The sequence below is a fragment of the Xenopus laevis genome, chromosome 7S (assembly GCF_017654675.1).
Source record: "Xenopus laevis strain J_2021 chromosome 7S, Xenopus_laevis_v10.1, whole genome shotgun sequence".
Taxonomy (NCBI): Eukaryota; Metazoa; Chordata; class Amphibia; order Anura; family Pipidae; genus Xenopus; species Xenopus laevis.
The window spans coordinates 33,354,749-33,373,574 of record NC_054384.1 but is presented as its reverse complement, the minus strand read 5'-3'; the positions used below and the strand labels follow the sequence as shown (position 1 = coordinate 33,373,574).

General features: G+C 39.4%; 1 protein-coding gene across 2 annotated transcripts in view; it reads left to right on the top strand.

The window, feature by feature from the left end:
• LOC108697213 (zinc finger SWIM domain-containing protein 8-like) overlaps positions 1-18,826 on the top strand; it is a 47,949-nt gene that overhangs the window by 17,129 nt on the left and 11,994 nt on the right. For both annotated transcript variants that reach the window (XM_041571107.1, XM_041571108.1), the window contains exons 10-20: positions 722-1,760; positions 2,684-2,815; positions 3,095-3,274; positions 4,832-5,015; positions 6,273-6,371; positions 12,184-12,308; positions 12,439-12,673; positions 12,779-12,931; positions 14,434-14,656; positions 14,738-15,027; positions 16,437-16,660. In XM_041571107.1, the coding sequence (XP_041427041.1) occupies positions 722-1,760; positions 2,684-2,815; positions 3,095-3,274; positions 4,832-5,015; positions 6,273-6,371; positions 12,184-12,308; positions 12,439-12,673; positions 12,779-12,931; positions 14,434-14,656; positions 14,738-15,027; positions 16,437-16,660 (2,884 nt within the window). The remainder of the gene's footprint in view (positions 1-721; positions 1,761-2,683; positions 2,816-3,094; positions 3,275-4,831; positions 5,016-6,272; positions 6,372-12,183; positions 12,309-12,438; positions 12,674-12,778; positions 12,932-14,433; positions 14,657-14,737; positions 15,028-16,436; positions 16,661-18,826) is intronic.

Here is an 18,826-nt window from a genome sequence, read left to right as displayed (position 1 = left end):
ATTTTTTTACATGATAACCCATGGCATTATGTTTTTGCAACACTTCGAGAAAATTAAAACAAAGCAATCTCCCATATTATAAACTCTTTTGCCTTTCAGTACACTGAGCCATGACCTAAATAGGTGGAAATGTTTTTCTGGTCCAGTAGCTATGCATTGTGCCTGTTTCTCTCGTTTACCACAAAATGCTGAGAGGATATGTGTGAAGTAAAATTTTGTGCACAGGGAAGAGATGGGGAGAAGGGTCTTCAGTTTTAGTTTTGTTGGCCATACATATAGCAATATAGATTATAATTATCCTTTATGCTATTAGTTCTTGCCACTTGCTCTCACCACCATGATATTTCTGTATTGCTTGTATAGCTATATGATAGTTTTAACACAGTAATTTGTAGTTTCTTAGTTTTGACTGGGGGCTTGGAAATTTTTTTTCCTTTTCATGGTCTGTCGGGCACCTCTTGAACTTTTTATTTTTTTACTTGTGCACTGGGTGTGTTAAATTGAGCATGCTCAAGCTTCAATTAAAAAATATCAATGGGAAATTCTTGAAATAGAGTATAACTTCAAACTTTGTCATGACATATTCTTAGGCTTCAGTTAATATTTTTTACTGAAGAAGTAGCGTGGCTTTTCATTCATCCCTCGAGACAAATACAAGCTGTTTTCATTTTGACTTTTCTAATATTCTGTTCCATTTAATGTCTGTTTTCTGTCAATTTAGACGCAGGGACCTTTGTGCTCAACTTCGTCAATGGCAGCTGAAAGTTATTGAAAATGTTAAGAGAGGGCAGCACAAGAAGTCTCTAGACAAACTCTTCCAGGGCTTCAAACCAGCTGTAGAGGCATGCTACTTCAACTGGGAAGAAGCATATCCCATCCCTGGCATCACCTACTGCAGTACAGACAAGAAAAACTCCTTTTGCTGGCTCAAGGCATTTCAGCAGAGAAGCTGCCGACTTCAGTGTACTGATGCAGTATGTGAAGGTGGGCGAGGGCAGGGACATGAAAGTTGTCACCTCTTTAGAGACAGATCACACCCATGCTCACAAGAGATGTCTGTGCGTCCCAAAGAACTTGTAGGTAAAAGAAAGGTGACCTCAGAAGTTCCACAGAGGGTTTTGAGAAGACTTTCTACAGAAGGAGGAGAAAAGACTGTATATAAATCCACAGTAAACAAAGGAAAAATTACAGCAAGTAAGTGTGTTGCCAGCAAGCATAGTGGCAAACGTCGAATGAGTAGCGAAGACAGCTCACTGGAGCCAGATTTGGCTGAAATGAGTCTGGATGACAGCAGCTTGGCGCTTGGGGCTGAAGCTTGTAACACTTTTAGCTTTGTAGAATCTCCTCTTAGCAGAAAATACCAGGACAACTTTGAAGATGAAGGTGGGGTATATTATTCTGAAGGTCTTGAACCAGTGGTTGGTGTAAGTGGAACAATATCAAAGGCTGATTCTGATCCAATTGGGGAATCTGCTGCTGCTAGTGGAGAAGAAGATCTGATATCTGCAGATGAGGGAAAAAGTATCAAACCTGAAGAGATGGTTGAGAATGGAGCTGTGGGAGGGGGTAAAGGAGAAAGCAAAGATGCTGAAGAGGGTGAAGTGAAAGAGAAGGGAGAGGAAGAAGATGACTACCAAGCATACTACCTGAGTCATCAAGAGGCAGCAAAGAATGAAGATGAGAAAGGAGATGAAGGACTGGATGAAGAACAAGACATATTTGCTGGATTAAAACCTCTGGAGCAAGAGAATCGAATGGAGGTAATTGAGCCGCTTTGTGATTTTTTTGTAGAGACCACAGTGCAAACAGTGTAATACTGAAGCAGATCAGTGTTTAAACCTAATATGTACACCTTATTTATAAGTGTATTCCGTTTATTTACCCTGAAATAAACAGTATGAGGTTATGGAGTGATATCTGAAATCCTACTTGCATTTGATGAGGTATTCTTCTCAGAGCATGAATAGCTCCATTTTTATGCCAACAAGGCTTTCTTCATTGTTGCGTTAAGTCTAGGGGAATTAGGGTATCTTAGTTAGTCTCTGTGCAGGCTGTGAGCTGTACAGCTAGTGCATGATATAAAAATATTCCCATCTGTTTTTGGTTGCCGGGGGTCATTGATGCTAACAGCATCAGAACAGAAAGGCTAATAAAAAAATACTTGTACAAAATAATATATTATGACCAATGTTGAATAAAACAGGTCCATATATAACATACTAACAGTTAAGGCGAATTTCAAGTTGAATATTGTGTTAAAGATAACATTAACACAGTTGCATAATCTATGTTCCAAATTTTTCCTACATGCAAAAATTTAATTTATTTGCATATTCAAATTAAAAAGATGTTATATCATATTTTTATTTTCCATTTGCAGTGGACTAACGGAAGTATTAAAGGCTAACCTCCCTAACCTTCCCTAACCTCTATAAGGTTCAGAATAAAGCTTTTATTTCGCCTTAGCTATATTGTTAACAATCTTGTTAGAGACCTTCAATTGTAATATAATTCTTAACATGAATGTAGCAGGGGTCATGAAATTGTGCTCAAAGGAGCATGGTCAGTCTGTTACGAAACCTAAAACTGGCAAAGCATAATATTTTTTTTAATAAATATTGTTTTATGCATGCATAAGTAAAAAGAAATACTAATGAAAGCAACCATTTTATCTTCTTCTTAGGTTCTCTTTGCCTGTGCAGAGGCATTGTATGCTCATGGGTATAGAAACAAAGCTTGTCGACTTACAGTAGAACTGGCACAGGACTTACTTGCTAATCCTCCAGATCTGAAAGTAGAGCTACCCCCTACCAAGGTAACCATCAATGGCGAATGATGGAAAGGCAAACAACATTTGGGGAGCCCCCACATGCATACACATACATACAACTGTTGATACCCTCTATCTCCCCAAGACCCTATGATCCCATGTTAAGGGAAAGATCCATCCAGAGGATGAAAAAAAATCCCCAAAAAACTAAATTTGAAGAAATGTCCCTTTTTGTGAACAATAGCTTTTGCACATAGTGTACATTCACAAATACCCAAGAAATGTTAATAAAGATATTTTATTCACATACATTTTTTTCACCAGGGCAAAAAGAACAAGGTCTCAACCAGCAAACAGACCTGGATAGCTACCAATACCTTGTCGAAAGCAGCTTTCTTGTTAACAGTGCTGAGTGAGCGTCAAGAGTACCACAATCTTGCATTTTGCATTGGCATGTTTGCCTTGGAACTTCAGAGGCCTCCAGCTTCAACTAAAGCATTAGAGGTATGAATTCTCTCTTTCACTGAACTTGGTACATTACTGAGCTCTAAATAATCACATATCTTAGTGTAGAAGCAATTCAAAAGCAAGTTCATCCTACAAACTTTATTAGGACGTCTGACTGACCAGGCTTTCCTCATCGAAACTTTACTGTTGAGCTACCCACTTTATAACAATCTTGTTTGCAGCAGGACGTGATAGACGATAAAGCATTTTTCTCACATAAACATTTTTCCTTCAGGCCTATAGTTTCCTTATAAAAACAGATAATGTACTATTTACAAGCTGTTGGCACACCAAGCATTTTCGCAACATGCAGAGTAAAGCCCAAAACATCCCATATTGCCTGTCATTTAACTGGAATGGCAGCTATCTACCCACTTGTACAGATGGATTTTTGACAATATATGAGCTATTATGCATTTTATGGCTGAAATATGCTTTGTTACAGGCATTACCATTCAATTTAGGGCAGGAGGCATTGTTGGCTTTGGCCAAAAAATAAAGGAGGAAAAAGTAATAAATTCTCACTTCCCAAAGTAATCTTGCACATTGACTATTTCTCTACCCAATATATATAAATATATATATATATATATATATATATATATATATATATATATATATATATATATATAGTGCGCACACCCACCTCTATTTGGCTTATTTATTGGAGTAAGAGGGCCATGCAGCTCCTCCAATAGGACACGGCTCTATTGGCCAAAGTGGGTCTGACAGCTCCTCTGATTGGACATGGCTCTATAGGTATAATAGTGTGTTTTTTCTGGCACGGTGATAGTATTTTCTGACTAAATACTTACCTTTTATTATGCACCTACGCTACTTCTTTTAACTTGCTGTACCATCCCACACTGTTTGTGCTCCCCCCTTTACTTCCCTGCACCTCACGATTTTACGTGCACACTTTACATTGATTGACAGCTAGCATGGTTGCCTAGCAACAGCTCTTGGCGCCATTTCCTTAGACGTGGGTTTAAATTCTGTGGAATTATGGGTTTTCTGAATGTTTGTTTGTATACTCCTGACGAAGATCCCTGTGGGGGATCGAAACGTTGAGTCTTAATATATATATATATATATATATATATATATATATATATATATATATATATATATATATATATATATATATATATATATATATATATATATATATAGAGAAGTGAAGAAGCTCGCACTCACAGGACTTATCAAAATCAAAAATGGTGTTTATTTCAATATAACACTCAGTAACTCAAATAAGCAAAGTTACTTATATTGAAATAAACACCATTTTTGATTTTGATAAGTCCTGTGAGTGCGAGCTTCTTCACTTCTCTACTTAATTTTTGGGCATATTGCACCCAGGCAGCGATGACTTTTTGACGTGCTGTGCCGGCTTCCTGATTATCTTATATATATATATATATATATATATATATATATATATATATATATATATATATATATATATATATATATATATATAAATGTTTGCATATATATCAAATGTAGAGGCCTTTCTAACAGAAGGTTTGTATGGTCTTTTCCCGTTTGTAGGTAAAATTGGCATATCAAGAGTCAGAAATTGTGTCTTTACTAAAAAAGATCCCATTGGACTGCAATGAAATGAATACTATCCGTGGTCGAGCAAAGGATTTACGAGATGGGACTTTGTGCGATTACAGACCTGTTCTCCCTCTTATGCTTGCCAGTTTTATTTTTGATGTGTTGTGCACCCCAGGTGAGGATTGTGTGTTTTTACCAAGCTTGATGTTTCTGTGTGTTTGTATGTACTGCATGACAAAAAAAGTCAAATTTCTGTCATTAAAGAGAAACAGAATTAAAGCTTGGTAGAAGTAGGCTAAAAATGTTGCATGTTATGTTTTGGGATTTTATACCAAAACATAACGTGCAGAAGACGCCCTCTCGTAGCTCCCCATCTTATTTCCTGCTGATTCACTGCACATGCCCTGTGCTCCTGTAACTTACCTGAGCATAGGGACCAACTCACCATATATATATATATATATATATATATATATATATATATATATAATATAAATATATATATATATATATATATATATATATATATATATATATATATATATATATATATATATATATATATATATATATATATATATATATATATATATATATATATATATATATAGTATAAAAATCACAATTCAAAGCTGAGGTCAGAGGCGGAGGTCGGCCCAAAAATGCCTACTTTCACATTTTCAGGTCGACCTCCGCTCCACTGCTCAGTTTGGTGCATTTCCCCTTTTATATTATTTCATTTTAAGCTTAAATAGCAATGCTTCATTTTCTCCTCACATAAAACATCTAGTATTTATGGACTATGCCAAAAGTTGAATGTTTCTTACTTTAACCTCTGTCCTAAATAAAGTGTGTTAGCATTCCCTCTAAACTTTGCTTGTTGTAACATGCGCATAACATTTATTAATTCCACACTTTGTCACACACATCTCCCATGTCGCACACTATTTATCCTGAACACAGAGGGGCCTGTTATGGCTTCAGTGGTGTAAACTTGAACCTAGCAAATACAGGATTACATACATTTTAATGAGTATTGAGTATTGTTGCTCTGTTGCTCTGGTTCTAAACCTGGCTCTATATAGTGCAATGGTTTTTCTTTGTACTGATTTGGATGATTATGATCCAAACTATTTAATGTAATGATCCAAGCTAGGCATTTTGATTAGCTGATTAAATGGCTTCCTAACACAACTAAGCACACATGCTGTTTATGGGGACAAACCTCACATGGTCAGAATGCTCTGGCATATTTGTGTCATTTGCAGGATGTTGGCTTTACACAGTGGAAAACCTCTTTGTCTAGACTTTCGTCATATATTTGATGTTCTATAAATCAGTTCTGTTCATGAAAAATGTGGCAATACAACAAAGCGATGTCTAACCATGTCTAGCAATGTCCCATTAATTTATTTTATTTTCTCTCTTACAGTGGTTTCCCCTACAGGCTCCCGTCCCCCGAGTCGTAATCGCAACAATGAGATGCCGGGAGATGAAGAGCTTGGCTTTGAGGCAGCTGTAGCTGCATTAGGTAGGCAATGAGTAGCTTTGTGTCTGAGGATGATCAATCTGTGACTGCACTGTGGCTAATAGTGAAACTGACAACTTACAGTTTTTGAGCAGTTTGATGCATTAATCCTTCTTGTAAGTAAAGCTGCTACCAGGCAAGTGTTGGCCTATCACTGCTCAGCTTTCTTCAGAAAATCCTTCTCTGTTGGTCATCTTCAGTCTTTAAGTACTATATCCCTTATCAGCCATTTACAGTTGTGTATAAAATAATAGCAGTCTGACATCACTAACCTGATTAATCACTGTTTTGGTAGAAATTATATTTCTCCAGTGTCGGCTTAAGGGACAACAGTGGGGTATAGCTGGTACCACTGGGGCAGGACACAACAATAGATAATAAAATTGCCGGCTTTTGTAAGAGTGTGGTCGGAAGTGCGCAACCAGGAAGTGCTCCTACCTCGCGTGTAGAGGTGAGCGTGTATAACCGGAGCCGAATAAATAATGTTTTGTTTTTTTTTAAAAGGTAAGTTTTATTTCTTTTTGAGACACAGAACATACATACATAACAGACAGTCAAGCAGACTGGTTCATACAAGGTATAGTTGAGCATACAAGTTGACTCCAAGCATAATAAAATAATCATCGCTATGAGATAAAGAAGGACTTCTGGGATAACCGAACACCTGATTGACCTTACGGGCAATACAGGATGAGTTGAACCACCACCATTACGACCCATACGGTCTGCGCAACTACTGTTCAGTCAGGGGGGTTCGGATCTATGTCAGCCCATGAGCCCCAAATTTCGTGGGCGTGCCCCTGGACTCATAGGTAAGTTTATAAAGGGATAGTACTTTGTTAACCAGTTGCACCCATGCTCTAAGAGAAGGTGATAGGTTGCCCATCCAGTGCATTGCAATGGTTTTCTTTGCGTAAAAAAGGAGGATACGATAGGCAATTCTGGGGTATTTGGCTGGGACCAGTTCTTCCAAGACCCCCAACAGACAAACGGACGGGGTGATAACCCTCGGGAAATCAAGGTTATCTGCTAGATAATTAACCACTCGCGTCCAGAAGTTCAAAATATATCGGCATTCCAATAGTAGGTGGAAGAAGTCCGCGCCTGGTTGCTGACACCTAGGACAATTGTCAAGGGGGATTCGGCCCATTTGTTTAAGACATACGGGGGTTATATACACATGGTGTATAATTTTATACTGTATCAATTTATCCTTAAGAGAGATAAGACCGGAGTACACATTATCTATCGCCTCCTCCCAGTCCTCCTGTGTAAGACCTGTAATTTTATAAGTCCACCACTCTTGAGAATAAATAATGTTTGAGTCGGTTTTGCCGAATAGCTGCCCCTTCTGCCCCTGTCTCTCCTGACTCTGCTCTCACTAAGAGCCTACCCCTGTGTGCCATGACTGACACCTTCACCGCTGCTAGCAGAGGAGAGATGGGAGGGGGGAAGGAGGAATGAAGACAGAGGTGCTGCGTAGCAGAGTAACCCCTCCTCTGCTGAAGGCAGGGTAAAATGTAAGGATAAGCCTACTGCACTAATCACGTGTCGCAGTCCTTCCAGGCTTTCTACAAGTCATCCGGCCCGTCAATTCCACCACCTGTGGGGGGAATGTATGATAAGACTGGGTGGTTGGAGGTACACACACTCCTATTAACTCCGGAGACAGTCCCACGTTGAGAGATGACCCTAAGAGACCAGCTACCCAGTGTAGTGGTCCTTGGTCACGCCTGTGATAAGAATTGTAGAAAAAATAATAGCAGAAAAAATTTCTAGAGGACACAACAAAAAACTGAACGGCAACTCCACCTGCTGGGGGGGTATAGCTGGCAGGGGAGGAGCTAGTTTTATTTTATCTATTGTTGTGTCCTGCCCCAGTGGTACCAGCTATACCCCACTGTTCCTGTATCCCCCAAGCGACTGAAGAGAAAGAGATTTAACGGTGAGTACACAAAATCTCCTTTTTTATATGGCAAATAATTTACTAGTAGGTAATAAAAAAAACCAACAGACCCAACAGTAACGCCATACATGCTGCTGATTCTGTATAATTGAATCATTAATTGAGGCTTGTTCCAAATAATAACAGTGTGGAGTTCAATTAGTGAGGTCATTCATTCTGTAAAAAAACAGGTGTCAGTTACAGCCCTTATTTAATGAAGGAAGGCAGCAAATGTTGTGCATGCTGGTTATAGTGCATTTCTCTCTGAAAGTCTAAGTAAAATGGGGCGTTCCAGACATTGTTCAGAAGAACAGTGTACTTTGATTAAAATGTTGATTGGAGAGGGAAAAACATATAAAGAAGTGCAGAAAATAGGCTGCTCAGCTAAAATTATCTCAAATGCTTTAAAATGGCAACCAAAACCTGAAAGACATGGAAGAAAACTGAAAGCTAACATTCAAATGGATAGAAGAATAGCCTAAATGGCAAAGAAGCCAATGATCAGCTCCAGGAAGATTAAAGTACTGTTACAATTAGAATTAGACACCTATGTCAAGCCAAGCTATTGGCAAGAAGCCCTGCAATGTCCCATTGTTGAAAAAAAGATGTACCGAAGAGGTTACAGTTGGCCAAAGAACACATTGACTGGTCTAATGAGAAATGGAGCAACATTTTGTGGACTGATGAAAGCAAGATTGTTCTCTTTTGGTTTAGGGGCCGCAGACAGTTTTGCACACAACCCCTAAACACTGAATTCAAGCTACAGTACAGTGTGAAGACAGTGAAGCATGGTGGCACAAGCATCATGATATGGTACTTGAAGAGATCATGTTGCCTTATGCCAAAGAGAAAATGCCCTTGAAATTGGTGTTTCAACAAGACAACAACCCCAAATACACCAGTAAACAAGAAACATCTTGGTTCCAGACCAACAAGATTGACTTTATGGAGTGACCAACCAGATTCGGCTCTTAAAGTACCAGCCGCCCCTGGTACCTAGTGGGGCGCTGCCACCTGAGGCGACAGTCTCAAGTTGCCTCATTGGCGAAGCGCCCCTGCTTAATCCAATAGAAAACTTGTAGGGTCACATGAAAAATGCTGTTTCTGAGGCAAAACCAAGAAATGCCGAAGAATTGTGGAATGTAACAGGTGCCAGAAGTTGAGGACTTCATACAACACAGAAGTGCAGCAGTTCTCAGAAACACTGCTTATACAACTAAATATTAGTTCAGTAATTCAAAGGAAAGCAAAAGTTTGAAATATTTTTTGGTTAATATTTAAAAGTTTTCAGTAAATCAGTCTAATATTCCCTTTTCTTCACTTTCTGTAAAGGAATAACACAAATGTGATACATTTTTCTTCATGTTTTGATTCGGAATAGAATGTGCAGTGTTCCCAATGCATTTGTGTGTTTGGAAATAAAAGCTATTACATTATTAGGACCTAGAAACTAGAAAATCATGTAAACATGATATCAACCCAATAAGCTGCTTTTGATTCCAATTAGGATTAATTATATGGTAGTTTGGCTCAAGTACAAGGTACAGTTTTATTACTACTGAGTACAAGAATTATTTTATTATAATGGAGTCTATGGGAGACCGCCTTTCTGTAATTTGGAGCATTCTGGATAACGGGTTTTTTGAATAATGGATCCCATATCTGTATAAGGATTTTGAGCTTTATTTACTTTTCAAACACACTGCTATTTTTCTGAACACAACGCTATCTGGTTATGTCCAATATTCTTATGGTTCTTGTAAACAGAAAGAGAATAATTGGTGAAAAATATGAATAAAACTTTACGAGTTTCTCTCTTGGGCACATTATGTTCATTAATTTGAGATGGAATTCCCATATTACTCTGACTTTCAGTATACATCAATTTTTCAGCAAGTGTTTATAAATACAATGAATACAGAATGGGGAATCCATAAGGTTTAGAATCACCAGGAATATTAGTCTTCCAGAGAATCAATCCTGCACTGGATAACTTAGGCTTAACTTTAACCCTTAATAAAAAGTACTTTTTACACTAAGGGGTTATTTAATAAACTCTGAAAGATCAGACTTTTAAAAAATCATGAATCTTTTGGTATTTATTAAACCCAGAGGATGGAAAAGTCTGAATCTGAAAATCCCACATCTCAGACCTGTCGAGGTTGCATATAAGTCAGTGGGAGAAGTCTCAATGATTTTTTTGATGTGCGCTGGGTGTCGTGCAATACCCCAAAGTTTTCTGAGTTTTCGGGTGAAAATTCCAAAAAAATTGTGAAAAAACGTCTGAAAAATTTAAAATCGGATAAAAAATCCAAAAAAAAATCTGATTTTTTTTCCCCCCGCAAATTTTTGGGAAAATGTAATAATAAATAAGCGTAAAAAACCTGAGCGGATTTGATCAGACTTTGTAGCAGAAAATATTGAGATAAATTTGGACTCTGATAAATAACCCCCTAACAGTGATCCATGTGCTTATTATTGTTCAAGCACAAAGGAAGTTTGCATTTTGGCAGGGGTTAGTTAAATACAAAGCACATTTATCTAATCCCTAATAAATAGCCTCTTAATAGGGCAAATGCATGGGGACATCTAAAGGCAGACCATGTGCAGCCACTGATTTGCAAATTCAATTCTTGGCCCCTCCATCATCACATGAAGGAATACACTGCATAGTAGTGGCAGCACTTACAGATACTTGCTGGGAAAAATGATGCCATGTATGCAAAAAATGTCATCCTTTGCTCTGCTTATTTTGCACTTAGCACCATTTAGTAAATAGGCCAGGTAGGCCATTCACCTTTTTTTCTAGAGCCATGTTACTTGTGATTTGCTAACTACCACAATGGTTCTATGACCAAACAAATACAAGAGGTCCTCTGCACTCAACCCATTGACAATATATTTAAGACAGAGACATTGTGTGCATACTGCTACTGAAAAATGCCTTACCCTTTAAACAAAAGGATTGTCCATATATTGCAATATATGACCAAACAACCAGACTGCCACTACCTTACTGCATCTCGTTCTGACACTTACCACTGTTTAAAACATATAAGGAAAGGAAGCTGGAACCAAGCAACATGTCTGTTTTGGGTCCTTTATTCACACATTCTTACTAATGATTAAATCACTGTCCCAGTTCAATTTTTTTAACGGACTGAAACTAGTTTTCTTGCAGTATTTCCCTGTTTTTTGAACCATCCATTCTTATTGACTGAATAAAATGAAAGTGTACTGTATGAGTGGCCATGTTAGAGTCCTGCCCGGGTCCATATTTTTGAAACCCGTACTGTACCCGCAACACTAATTTGAACCACATGTTCCCGCTACCTGACCTGCAATAGGCCAACCTGGGGACATGCAAAACTGGAAGTGACGTCACTCCAGCGCCAAATCTTTACAAAAATGAAAAAAGCTGACAGAACCACAAGGGGTGGGAGGGGTCAAGCCCACACCTTTGTTGGGTACCCAGCTGGGTTTCCTGCAGACTGCCTGCACGGCCAAGGAATCGGGGACTTTTTGCCCAAAACCCAACCAAGTTGTAGATATTCCGCTGGTGCCCGACCCGATGTAGGACATGTGTATGATAAATTCTGCAGAAGTGAAGCCAAGCTGTGATTCTTCTTAATTTCCTTATCTGAACCATGAGCTCAGCAAGATGGTTCATCAAAATATTAAACTCAACGGGATCACATGATGGCTTGTCAAATGAGCCCCTGACCTGACATACATGCCCAAACTGTCTGATCAAATTTTTTTTTTTGACCTTTCTCAACTGTCATTGGCCAGTATATGGTATTAAAGGAATGTCTCTTAATATCAATAGAATACAGCTGTAGTCTTATTGTTTTTTGCTTATGTACTTAGGGATGAAAACAACAGTCAGTGAAGCGGAACATCCTTTGCTTTGTGAAGGCACAAGAAGAGAGAAGGGAGATTTGGCACTAGCCTTGATGATTACCTATAAGGACGATCAGTCAAAATTAAAAAAGGTATGCTAATTGTCTCTGTGAGCCATTATCATGGATGCCATGTTCAAGCAAGAAGCAGCCATGCGTATTGAGATGTATTGAGAGATTGAGAAAACATTTCTTATGGTTTGGTTTCTGCTCTTTTGTCTAGATTTTGGACAAGCTGTTAGACCGAGAAAGTCAGACTCATAAACCACAGACCTTAAGTTCCTTCTACTCTTCCAGTAAACCCGCAGCAGCCAATCAAAAATCCCCATCCAAACATGCCTCTCAGTCTAGTGCATCCATCCTTATATCAGGTACCACACCAGCTCATCAGCAGCAAGGAGTAGCCAATACAGTCCATGGAGGCCTGGGGGAAAACCTTCCAGAAAAGAGCACACAGGGTAACTTTGATACTTAAACATCTGACTTTATTAAAAGGAAGTTGATTTAAGATTCTGTTTTAGCATTTGGAGTATTCTGATAATCTATGATTGTGCCGTTTACAGATAGCTCCCAGAAATCAACTGGGGAGCCATCAGGGGAAGCACATGTGTATAAACAGGAGGGAAAAGTCCCAAGCCGTCTTGCTTTGGGGAACCGAGGAGGCTACAATGGGAGATGCTGGGGTTCACCAGTGCGTCAAAAGAAGAAGCATACAGGTAACTAAGAGAAAATAAAGGCCAATCTGGAACCTTTTTTTCAGAGTTTCACACTTTCACAGATGTAAGGTTCCTGTTTGTTCTCTGTTAGAAGTAGGGATGCATCGAATCCAGGATTTGGCCGAATCCTTCTGCCCTTCCATAGTTACATAGTTAAATTGGGTTGAAAAAAGACAACGTCCATCAAGTTCAACCCCTCCAAATGAAAACCCAGCATCGATACACACACCCCTCCCTACTTTTAATTAAATTCTATATACCCATACCTATACTAACTATAGAGCTTAGTATCACAATAGCCTTTGATATTATGTCTATCCAAAAAATCATCCAAGCCATTCTTAAAGGCATTAACAGAATCAACCATCACAACATCACCCGGCAGTGCATTCCACAACCTCACTGTCCTGACTGTGAAGAACCCCCTACGTTGCTTCAAATTAAAGTTCTTTTCTTCTAGTCTAAAGGGGTGGCCTCTGGTACACCCCCTTTGTAATCCGTATGCTTGACAAAGGGGGTAACCCTGAAACGTTGCATTGCACTCCGCTTCAATAAATCACTGAAATTTTCATGCAGACCTGAGTGCCGTGAGGTTTTTTCTACATCTCTGGTACAGTGATCCACTTTATGGGTAAAAAGGTCCGAACCAAATCCTAATTTGAATATGCAAATTAGGGGTGTTGAGGGACATTGCATGACTTTTTGTCACCAAACAAGGAGGTAAAAAAATGTTTTCCCCTTCCCACCCCTAATTGGCATATGCAAATTCGTATTCAGTTCAGTATTCGGTCTAATCTTTGGAAATGTGGAATATGAGAGCTAAAAGATGCAGGACACAGTGGGGCCATAATCTTACTGCTTTCCTATGGCAGGTGTTGAGTACAGGGATGCATATGGCCAACATCCGCTGCTCTAATTTTATGGATTTAACAACTGGGACCCTGTATTTTTTTTGGTGATAATGTCCCTTTATGAGATTGAGCAGCTGATTTAAACCATTGCCAGCCCCGCACCCTTCATTTCATTTACTCCCTAATTATTTAATGGGGCAGAGTACCGGCACATTTTTTTTATGATTCTGCCTTCAACTCAACTGACTGTCAACTTAGTAAAATCGATTTTATCATTTCTAACTGCTGGTACCACAAACCTCTTCTTAGTTTAGGCCAGAAATAGACACCACTATTAGATATTTATTTAGTATGATTTTAATTAACAGCACTGTAAATGCAATAGTATATCAATTGTGAAAGTATTTTATTTGCAATGAATGCAAGGCATTAGTAGGTATTCACAGCCCTCTAGTGGTTTGCTTTCACTGTGTCAGTTAGATAAATGAGATCTATGCATGTAGTACACATGTGTGTGTGTATGTATATATATATATATATATGTATATATATATATATATATATATATATATATATATATATATATATATATATATATATATATAATGTAGTCTCTGCAGTTTTTTTATATTGATTATTTTACATTTACAGGCATGGCTAGTATTGATAGCAGTGCCCCAGAAACAACATCAGACAGTTCCCCAACCCTCAGCCGTCGTCCTTTGCGTGGTGGTTGGGGAGCTACACCATGGGGGAGAGGCCAAGATAGTGACAGTATCAGCAGCTCCTCTAGTGACTCTTTGGGATCATCATCTTCCAGTGGCAGCAGGAGAACCAGTGGGGGAGTTCGAGCCAAGACTGTTGAAGTGGGCCGGTAAGGGAAATCCATGCAGCTTTTATTTTTTGTGATCCTGGTTTTATTCAGACTTCAGTAATAATACTTTTCTCTGAACAGATACAAGGGCCGTCGCCTGGAAAGCCATGCACCCCATGTTCCTAACCAACCTTCTGAAGCCGCTGCTCACTTCTATTTTGAGCTGGCTAAAACTGTCCTCATTAAAGCTGGAGGAAACAGCAGCACCTCCATCTTCACCCATCCGTCATCCAGCGGTGGACATCAAGGGCCCCACCGCAACCTGCACCTCTGTGCCTTTGAAATAGGCCTCTATGCTTTGGGGCTGCACAATTTTGTTTCTCCAAACTGGCTGTCTAGGACTTATTCCTCCCATGTTTCCTGGATAACAGGTAAGTGGATTGGGTGTGGAATCTTTTCTCGTAAAAATTGCACAACTTTGGCTTAAAGGTGGAAATACATTTAGAACATTCTCTCTGCAAGGCTTCAATTATACCTTATCTATCTATAGAGGCCTTCTGCCATTTATCTTTCATTCTGGCTTCCAAAACACTGATGAGCTGCAGAACAAACAGTAAATTAAAAAAAAAAATAATATAACATAATATATAACATTAAATCGTATATGTTAGTAGGAGTAGTCATATTGATGTTGTAGGCAGCAACTTTCTCTAGTGACCACATATAAATTGCACTCTAGAGGTTTATAGCAGGGGTGTCCAAACTTTTTGTAACGAGGGCCAGATTTGGCGAGGTGAAAATGTGTGGGGGCCGACCATTCAGCCTGACATTCTTTGAAACATTAACATCATTTAACTCATTTAAACAAGGAATCGCGTAGCCGTAGCAATAATATTTGGGCACATTAGTGACATGTACTGCTTTTTCTTCACTTCTGAGCTCTGATCCAGATAGAGGAGGCGTTCTAATATCAAAGTAGGCTTTTATTCAAGCACATATATTAATATTACAGCAGTGGGGGTACCTCCTCTATCTGGATCAGCACTGAGAAGCGAGGAAAAAGCAGTACTGTTCGAGCCGGTAGAGAAGGGACCGGGTTCTCACAAGAGCACAGATCACAGGGGGAAGCGAGGTTGGGAGAGCTCTGCAATACCACACTAAGGTTTGCTGGATGTGAAACAGTAAAATGATCTGTCACTTAGTCTCTACTGCTGCCTGTGTGCTTAAGGTGTTAGCAATAGACACGTACTGGCACATAGTGACGCCCTGCTCTCACATACTTCTTTGGGGCCGAAAGTGCAATAGACGTACTGAGGTGCCAGTACAATAAACTAGAGAAGTATGTGAGAGTGGCGCATTACTCAGCGCCAGTACGTGTCTATTATGAACACCTTCAGCACACAGGCAGCAGTATAGACCAAGTGGCAGATCTTTTCACTAATGTGCCCAAATATTACTGCTACGGCTACACGATTCCTGATCGCACTGTGCTTGAGGGCCGCATTATTATTAATTTCATGACAGAGTCTGAAGGCCGGTGTAAATTTGAAAATGGTCCACAATTGGCCCCCAGGCCTGACTTTGGACATGCATGGTCTATAGAGAATGCATTTGGCACAGACAGCTTGACAGAAGCATCTAAAAGGTATAAATACAACAACAAGAGAGATGATATTGAGCACCCATAATACTTTCCCCTTCAAGAGGTCATAGAAAGGGTAATAAATATGAAATAACCCCTTGATTTTAATGAGGGTGCTTTTTCCCCTTTTAGGGTTTATCGTAATACACAGATTCTGTTCATCACATGTCAACAGCAAACATTGTTTCTGTATTCCAGGACAAGCCATGGAGATTGGCAGTGCAGCACTGAACATTCTTGTGGAGTGTTGGGATGGACATCTCACCCCGCCTGAGGTTGCATCTCTTGCAGACAGAGCATCCAGAGCCAGGGATTCCAATATGGTTCGTGCAGCAGCTGAACTAGCTCTCAGCTGCCTTCCCCACGCACACGCCTTGAACCCAAATGAGATCCAGAGAGCTCTGGTCCAGTGCAAGGAACAGGTATGAATGCCATAATGCAGAAAGAAATGACTGTAAATTACAAACATCTGGTGCATCTTTTTTGTCTATAAATCAAGCCACATAAAACTAGAATAATCATAGAATAATTTTTTCATATCGTTATGCCCAGGTATATAAAGTGGCTTTCCGAAAGTTACACTGACTCTGGGGCTCATTTATCAACACTGGGCAAATTTGCCCATGGGCAGTTACCTATAGCAACCAATCGTTGATTAGCTTTTTAAAGCCAGCTGCAAGTAGAATAATGAATGCAGCAATTTGATTTGTTGCCATGGGTTACTGCCCATGGGCAAATTTGCCCAGTGTTGATAAATGACCCCAGTTGTGTTCAGTTAGCTGAGCTTTCCCTTAATCTATTAAGGCATTTCTAATTAGACTTGTTTTTCCTGTGTATAACCATTACATTGCATGGCTAGAATGGAAAAAAAAACAGTAATGGTAGAGAGCAGGAATGAGAAAGACAGAAAAAATCTTCTTTGTTTGCTCATGGTCTATACACAGATGTGAAACTAAGGTGCAAATTTTCTAAAGGGCGAAGTGACTAACCCTGGCGGAAATTCGCCAGCATGATGTCATTTCGGGACTTCGCCGATTTACTAACGGGCGCTGGCATAAATTCGCTAGCGAAGGAGATAGACTTTAGCGCTACTTTGCGCTCTAACGCCAGGCAAATTTTCATTCTGGCAAATGGACGGAAGTTTTACTGAACTTTTACTGAACGTTACCATTGGGCCAGACTTGCCTTCGCCACCTCAGACCAGGCAAAGTGCAATAGAGTAGATAGGAGTTTGCTGGTGACTTTTCAGTTTTTCAGTGTGATAGGCTGCAAAAGAAATTAGGGTACTCGGCTTCCTCCCTACATTTCCTTACATATGGCAAATAAACTATACACTGGGCTCATGTGTAGGGCAATATAACAACTCTGTTTTCTTTTATTAAGGTTCCCTGGGCTTGTGTAATGTAATGTATTTGCTGCAACATATATGTCAATTGAAATTTAACTTCCCACCGTATGCAAATTAGCCAACGCTAGTGCAACTTTGCTTTGCCTGCCGTATTAACGCTAGCGAAACTTCGCCATCTTTTGCCGCCCTGGACGCAACTTCGCATTTTACAGAATTAGCGTTGTCCTGGCGAATTTTCGGCCTGGCAAAGAGTGGCGATGTTAGCAAAGCCGTCGCTGGCGAATTTCCGGTTAGTGAATTTGCCCCTAAGTCCCCCTAGCAAATGCAGTACCTGTTTAAAGACCAGTTAAATGGATGGTAATTATTAGTTTCACATTGCTTTATTGTGCTAAGTACAACAGTGTAAGTAGGTTAGGTCTAGAGACATTCCCACAAATAGTTTGCAGGTTTGGTACTTAGTGCTAAATTAACAAACTACACAGTACTGCAGTGCTACAAAGCCTTAAGCATGTTTTACTGCAGAATATTCCCAGTGTGCAGCCTGTCATCCAACCCATATGGCCTCAGCAGTGGATGAGCCAATTGGATTAGCTTTACAAGGTCATAGTTTAAAGCTTTGCACACATCTTGAAACAATTGCAGCTTGGCCTGGGTGGAGTGGTGGGCACAAGCCTTGGCTATTTGACGGTACAGGACTATGTTATTCTGCACACTGAGAAAGGGGCAGTCATTAATATGTTTGGAATTTTGCACAGTAAAACACCTCAAAAGGTCTGTAGCAGCACATTGTAATCCAGGTATGGGACCTGTTATCCAGAATGCTCAGGACCTGGGTTTTTCTGAATAACGGGTCTTTCTGGAATTTGGATTTTCATACCTTATGTCTTATAGAAAATTATGTAAGGAGGATTATGAAAACAAGACAAGGAAGACCAAGGAACAGGAACACAGTCAGACATTCACTCAGTGGGGTATATTAATCAAAAAGTGAAGTTAAAGGCGTATTTATCAAAAGGTGAACTTTCACCCTTTGATAAATGCTCTTTTAAAGGGGAACTTTGGCTTCCAAACCAAAATTTGATAAAGAGGCCCACATAACACAGAAACCCTTAATATACCCATCTACCTGTTTCTTCAAAAAGTATGACTAAATGCCATTTTCTTTGCTGAAATCCAGCTGTTTAACAGATCTTCTCTTTCTGCATCATTTGAAATCCTGGCAGGGAAGGAGGGACTAAAA